The 6,712-nt window shown below is 58.2% G+C and overlaps 1 protein-coding gene across 2 annotated transcripts; it reads right to left on the bottom strand.

The window, feature by feature from the left end:
* Positions 1 to 4,602: 4,602 nt before the first annotated feature.
* On the bottom strand, positions 4,603 to 6,092 carry RPS14 (ribosomal protein S14). Of its 2 annotated transcripts, none has more exons than XM_010137629.1 (4): positions 5,939 to 6,092; positions 5,556 to 5,717; positions 5,109 to 5,185; positions 4,603 to 4,710 (listed from the first exon to the last, which is right to left on the bottom strand). In XM_010137629.1, the coding sequence occupies exons 1-4, from the start codon at positions 6,085 to 6,087 to the stop codon at positions 4,643 to 4,645; spliced, it is 456 nt and encodes a 151-aa protein (XP_010135931.1). In that variant the 5' UTR covers positions 6,088 to 6,092; the 3' UTR covers positions 4,603 to 4,642. The 2 variants fall into 2 exon arrangements, with proteins under 2 accessions (XP_010135931.1, XP_010135932.1); XM_010137630.1 differs by having other exon boundaries at positions 4,613 to 4,710; positions 5,102 to 5,185; positions 5,939 to 6,087.
* Positions 6,093 to 6,712: the final 620 nt, after the last annotated feature.

The raw sequence follows: 6,712 nt of genomic DNA, 5'->3' as shown, positions 1-6,712 counted from the left end.
GAGGCAGCGTCTGAGGAAGGAGGTGGGTTGCAGAGGTGGGATGCAGGGGGTGGGATGCAGAGGCGGGAGGCCATGGGTAGGGGTCCCCACACCTAAGACTGAGCGGGACCCCACCATGAGGCCATGCTGTCAGGGTACACCCCTCCTTGCTCACCTTCGCTGACAGGAAAAAGCTGCATTTCAGCCCAAACCCTTCCTCGAGGGTCACTTTGGACCCTGCACTGCCAGGCTGAGGTGCTTGGCCAGCCCCTCTCGGGCTGAGTGGGTATCAATTAAAAGACCACCAAGAGTTTTGAGCCCCTCTCCCTCCTGCAGCAGCCCCCTCCTCTTGCCTGCAGCAGCTGTGGGGGCTGAACCCCCAAACCTGAGAGAGGAGCAGCAGCGCCTCAAGGTGGGTGATCCCCAAAGCACCCATGGGAGCGGGGACCCCAGCCCCCCCTGCTGCTCCACTAACACCGCATGGACAAGAGCAGCCGTCCACGCCCATAACGCTGATCTGGGGTGGTTGCCGGTGATTTTATACAACGGGCAGCCCGGTGCTCGACCTTGACCAGGGATTGGCCAGAAGTGAAACTGGGAGCGTGAAATTCAAAGCAACCCACCCGGGCGTCACGGGTTACCAGGCAAACCTCCCGCTGCCGGGACAGAGCGACGGAAAGTGGCAAGAATGGCACGGGCAGGTTTCTCCAGCGACTCCATTCCTTCTCCTGTGTGAGTCCTGGAGCTGTCCCACCAGCGGGGAGGGATCCTGAAGGAACCATCTAAAAGCATCGCCAAGGAGCCGGCTGTTTCTGGAGGAGACGCAGGCGCTGGTGGGACCATGCTTTGGCTGTCCTGGGTAGGAAATGGCAGCCCCTGCACAGAGGAAGGGCTCTGGGGCTGGGAGCACAGTCCTGTCCTCGGGCTGCTCGACTCAGCCAGGAAAGCACCAGAGCACTCAGGGGCGCACCGACCCCCCTGCCCAGGAGTGTCCATCAGCCTCAGCCCCTCCTGCTCCCACCTGCGCTCCTCCCTGGAGACTACTGGAAGACAAATAACTGATCTGCTGCTTTTTAGGTGATGCTGCACTTCGAAACATGCGAGGTGTTAAAAAAAACCCCAAAACCGGGGGGCGGAAAGGGAAAAAAAGAACCTTCCATAAATTTTTCAGGTCTCTCTCTCAGCCCAAAGCGAGCACTGGGAGGTTTGCAGGGATTCAAGGGCTGCAAGCCCCCTGCCCCAGGGCCAGGCTCCAGGCGCTTTTCGTGACCAGCCTCAGCCCTGAGGGGAACTGAGGAAAGACTGAACAGGAACCGGGGGAGTGAACCCCCCCTCCGCGATTCCATGGAGCTGAGCCCGGCTCTGCAACCACAAACATCTGCGGGGTGGGGGAGAGCCCCACAGGCAGGCTGAGCCCCAGCACAGGCTCAACACCACCCCGTCACCCCCGAGGCTTCATATTTTGTGCTGCCTGTGAAAAAACTGACAAGCCCCTGTGCAGGAGGCTGGGGAGCCAGCCGCTCTTTGGGGGGAAAGAAGCCACCTGGAGCAAGGAGCAGTTCCAGGACTTGGCTCAGACCTGCCCCTTCCCCGGGGACCTTGACCCGAGCTGACAGAGCAATTATTTCAGGCAGTGAAGTGGAAATAACCCCACGGGCATTCACGTGAAGCCATGCACCACCCTGGTGTCGCAGCCTGCAGCCCCCGAACAAACCCACATTTCTTGCTGCCTGTGAGACAGTGGCAGTGGTGGATCAGCCCTGGGTGAACCCAAGGGACTTCATGGGCTGGGGATGCGCTGCAGCCCCCCAAGACAGCCCCGTGCCCTCGGCTGGACGAGCATCCCTGCTGAGGAGACCCAGGGTGGGCAGCCACACATGTCCGCCACCCTCCCACCGTCACCCGGTTGCAGCAGGGTTGCCAGTGACACAGTTCCTCACCGAACCACCCCAGACAAAGCAGCCGGGTAGGTGCAGGAACCGGCAAGAGCCACAGACCCCATGCACTCGGCTCAGCCAGGAGAGCCTTTCCCTCGGGCCAGCCCTGGACACGTGCCAGGCAGCCCGCTCCGCACAGGGACCCGCCTGGCTCTCCAGTTTCTCTTCCTTGTTCGCCATTTCTCTCCTGGGGGGGTTTCACATTGACGTGGGAAGTTGTTTCAGACAGAAATAAAAGCAAGTTTTGCCTGTAATGGTGCAGCGAGCGCAGGCAACGCTCTGCCCGTGGCACAGCACGATGAGGGCGAGTGGCACTGGGCTTACAGCAGGGTCAGCCCTGTGCTCCTGGCCGAGCTCCTGCTGCCAAGGATTAAAAGCTAATAGAGCAAATCCATCCCCCTGTACCGGGCAAAGCTCCTGCTGCCCATGCAAGCCCCGGAAAACCTCCCCAGGGACGATACGCCAAGCAGGGCAGTAGGTCTAGGTTGCTCCTGCCTCCACTGAGGTGCCAGCTGGTGCTTCAGCAGCCTCCTCTCCAGAGTGGAGCAAGGCCAATGCCACCGCAAGGCTCACAGGGTGCCCACCAGGTCCACACTGCCCAGGGGTCAGCTTGGCCCTGCTGTCAGGGGAGCCAGCAGCCAGACAAAAAGCTGCCCTCCTCATGCCCTCAGAGCGGTACCAAGGAGACACCCTCCCATGCCATCGAATCACAGAATATTTGGGGTCAGAAGGGACTTTCAAAGCTCATCCAGTGCAACCCCTGCAGGGAGCAGGGACACCTGCACCCAGAGCAGGGGGCTCAGAGCCCCAAGGGCCAACCTGGCCTGGGATGGTGCCAGGGATGGGGCTGCTCCCACCTCTCGGGGCAACCTGGGCCAGGGTCTCACCACCCTCAGCGTAACAAGTTTCTTCCTTACATCTCCCTCTTTTAGTTTAACCCATCACCCCTCGTCCTGTCACAACAGCCCCTGAGGAACAGCCCCTCCCCATCCTTCTCACAGCCCCCTTGAAGCACTGACAGGCCACACTAAGGTCTCCCCGCAGCCTGCTCTGCTCCAGGCTGAGCCCCCCCAGCTCTCTCCCCTCTCCTCCCAGCAGAGGGTTCCACTCTCGGGTCGCTCCTGGAGCCTCCTCTGGCCCCAGCCCTGCACCGGGGTGTCACCAGAGCGAAGCAGAAGGGCAGGATCCCCTCCCTCAACCTGCTGCCCACAGGCCCAGGACATGGTTGGCTTTGGGCTGTGAGCACACGCTGTCAGCTTGCGTCCAGCTCGAGATTCATTCTGCTGCACAGGCCCTGCCTTGGGCTCTGCGTTTCCCCAGGTTTCAGCATAGAAGAGTTTATAGAACAAAACCAGACTAGAGCTGGAAACCCCCCCACCCCGCCCCGCTGGCTGGTGCCGCGTCTCCAGCACCTTCTCCAGGCAGAGCTCACAGAGCGCTTGAGCACAGGAAAGCAGCGGTTTGGACTGCAGAGAGCGCACTTCTGAGATGGTGACGGAAGAGTATTCTTGTTTTCCACGGCCACGTCTGAAATTAAGACCACCACACCGTGGCTACGCCAAAGGAAACGCTGGCTTAGGAACATCTGCCCAGGCAGAGGTTTTTCCACAGAAAGGGGAAGCCCTATATTAAGCACCAGTTTGCAGAAAGCCCAGCAGCAGTTCCTTGCGCACAGCCCAGCTCTTCCAGAGCAAGGACAGCTCCAAGAGATTGTGACTCACTTCGAAACCACAACCACCCAAACTTTCACTATGAACACTGACACTCACCACGGCTTCAGATCACGGCCTGATCTCCTCCATGGAGCTCAGCCCTCGTTTGTGCCAGTGACTGAAGACCCAGCTCGACAGGAGCAGCACATCCCGGATCCAATCCGGGCTCAGTAATGTCACCAGAACGGTGACCACCTGGAGAGCGGAGCACCCCCACCACCCACCACAGCACCCTTTGCTGCCATGCCAGGGCAAGGAGCTCAGGAGCGGGCAGAAGGAAGCCCCAGGGAAGCATTTTCAGATGCAGGAGTTGAGAGCCACCAGCACACAGAACCCACCCATCTTCAAGCCTGTTTCTCAGGTGTTGTACACCCACGGATCTTCTCATGCTCTAAGAGAAGAAATTTGTTTAAACTGAGGATGGCAAGACCCTGGCCCAGGATGCTCAGAGAGGTGGTAAAGCCCCATCCCTGGAACCATTCCAGGCCAGGTTGGCCCTTTGGGCTCCGAGCCCCCTGCTCTGGGTGCAGATGTCCCTGCTCCCTGCGGGGGGGTTGGACTGGATGAGTTTTGAAGTCCCTTCAACACAAACCAGTCTGTGACGCTACAGCCCTGGTACAGCTGAGCAAGCAACAGGGACAAGAGCGATTTCCCCACTGGCATTTATTCCCCGTGAGGGCAGCACATCCCCTGGAGGGCCAACATCAGGGTGTAAGTAAGAAAAGAGGAGTCATTTTTCTTAAACACCTCTGGAGTAAGTATTTGTATAAATACATACAGAGAGCAGCTGAGGGAGCTGTAATCCCAGGACTTCAGGAGCTTTCCCCAGCATATCCAGAAGTCCCTGTGCCGCAGCTGCACTACCAGCCTCCCAGACCGGCAGCCCAGCTCCAGAGCAGAAGCCATCTGTGGTGGTAACAAGCAAAGCCACTCAGCTCCTGAGCCCACCTCCGTAAGAACGCACACGGCTCAGAGGAGTTTCAAAGAGCTTTAATGAGGAGAGCTGCAGCTTGTCTACAGACGGCGGCCCCGGCGACCCCCCTTTCTGCGAGTGCTGTCAGACGGGATGGGGGTGACGTCCTCTGCAGGGAGAAGAAAACCCTGTTATCTTCCAGCGGTTCCCCAAGAAACCAACCAGGCACAGCCACCCCACCAGTGCACTGCAGCGCTCGGCTCCCCCAGAGGCAGCACGGACGCTCCAGGGAGTGAAGACGGTGACAATTTAATGTTTAGGAGGCAAAACCCCCACCTCCCAACCCAGCTAATCCGAGCAGCTGCAGCGATCCCAGAGCAGCAGAGGGTGCTTGATGGAGCTTTGCCACGCGAAGTGGTACCTCACCCCCTGTGGGACACGTGTCTACAGAGCGCCTGGTGCTAAATCCCTCAAAACTCGTTTGGTTTTTGGAGATTTTTTTCCACTTTTTGCACTGACACCCCGTCACACCTGTGTCCGGCCATTGCTGCCTGCCCCACCACTCACCAATGCGGCCGATCTTCATTCCAGACCGGGCCAGAGCTCTCAGGGCTGACTGCGCACCAGGTCCAGGAGTCTTGGTCCTGAGGAGAGACAGAACCAACACCCCTTCACAATTCCGAAGGTGGACACAGTTTACAAACAACTGGCAATGTTAAAAATCAGTTTCCTCATCCCAAAACATCCAGGGACCAGAATCGCCCTCCTCCTGTCCTGAAGCTCACCCTCCTGAGTGCCCAGCCCCAAACCCCTCACAACCAGCCAGGCACCACAGTGTCATTCCGAGGCAACTTGTCTCCCCACCAAGCACTGGATAATCGAGAGCACCCCCTGGCTCCCACCAACAGAGGATGTGCCCCAGAGGCCCAGTGAGATACATCAGCCGGTCACCACACACCATGACAGACACCCTTGGGGTCAAGCTCCCAGGGTGCGTCTCCCCTCCTGACGTACCGGTTGCCCCCGGTGGCTCGCAGCTTGATGTGCAGGGCGGTGATGCCCAGCTCCTTGCACCTCTGGGCAACGTCCTGGGCCGCCAGCATAGCCGCGTAGGGAGAGGACTCGTCTCTGTCCGCCTTCACCTTCATGCCACCAGTCACACGGCAGATGGTTTCCCTAGGAAAGACATTCATATTAATGTCCTTCCTCTCCCCTCCCCACAAACCAGCTTCTGGGTACAGACAGAAGCAGCTACTTTGGACGTTATGGGATGGACACCCAGCACCTTGAGGAGAACATTCACCACAGAGGAGCACAGAAGCTCAGGGACTCCAGTAGAACCTCTGATCTGTTTTCAAAGCCCCACCGCAGGGAGGTGACGGGGGTTCAATACTCACTTGCCAGAGAGATCGGTCACATGGACAAAAGTGTCATTGAAGGAAGCGAAGATATGGCAGACGCCAAACACATTTTCTCCTTCAGCAACCTGAGGTCCCAGGCTGATGACCTGTTCTTCCTTCTTCTCCTTGCCCTTGCGAGGTGCCATTGCTGAGCAACAACAAAGGAGAAGTGTGAATAGTGGTGGATTTCTGAGCACTCACGTGATTTTATGAATTCCCCACTACTGCAACCTTTCTCCAAGCAAGATAAATGGGTTACCGCTGGCAAAACACAGGCAGTAAATCTGGGGTATGCGCAGACTTCTTACAAAACCCAGGAGGACTCCACAGCAGGAGCTGCCTAAGCCGTGCTTCACGGCAGCTGACGTCCCCAGCCACCACCGCAGCAGAGCACAGGCAGCCCCTTTCCCCAACAACCAGCAATGCTGACAACTTCCCCTTGCTCGTTTGCATGACTTTACAAAAATACAACACCCAATCAATTATTAAAGACCCGGGTCCTGTCACGAAGCTCTGACCCTGCAGACATTTCAAGTAGCAGTTTATGTTCTTCCATGTTACTGGTCTCCTAACTGCAGCCCTAGGACTAGCCCAGGGAAGTCTGCTGCCTAGAATCAGGAAGGGGGCACACACGGGAGCGCAGCACTCCGTTCGCTGCCTGGGGATCCCATGCATCTGCCCCTACACACGGGAGGACGCTTCCCTATCGCCCTCTCCTGCCAAGTACCAGCTACACTGGGCACCTCGCACCAGACAAAAGTCTTCATTAAG

Source organism: Buceros rhinoceros, unplaced genomic scaffold, assembly GCF_000710305.1.
Source record: "Buceros rhinoceros silvestris isolate BGI_N320 unplaced genomic scaffold, ASM71030v1 scaffold16066, whole genome shotgun sequence".
Lineage (NCBI taxonomy): Eukaryota > Metazoa > Chordata > Aves > Bucerotiformes > Bucerotidae > Buceros > Buceros rhinoceros.
Note: the sequence above shows the minus strand (reverse complement) of the source record. Positions and strands in the feature narration are given on the sequence as shown.

Bases quoted from the DNA above. Each gene is read 5' to 3' on its own strand.
- RPS14 (XM_010137629.1), bottom strand. From the start codon at position 6,087: ATGGCACCTCGCAAGGGCAAGGAGAAGAAGGAAGAACAGGTCATCAGC. The intron at 5,718-5,938 runs GTGAGTATTGAA...TGTCTTTCCTAG, and splicing joins GTGACCGATCTCTCTGGCAA to GGAAACCATCTGCCGTGTGA. The intron at 4,711-5,108 runs GTGAGTGGTGGG...TTCTCCCTGCAG, and splicing joins AATGAAGATCGGCCGCATTG to AGGACGTCACCCCCATCCCG.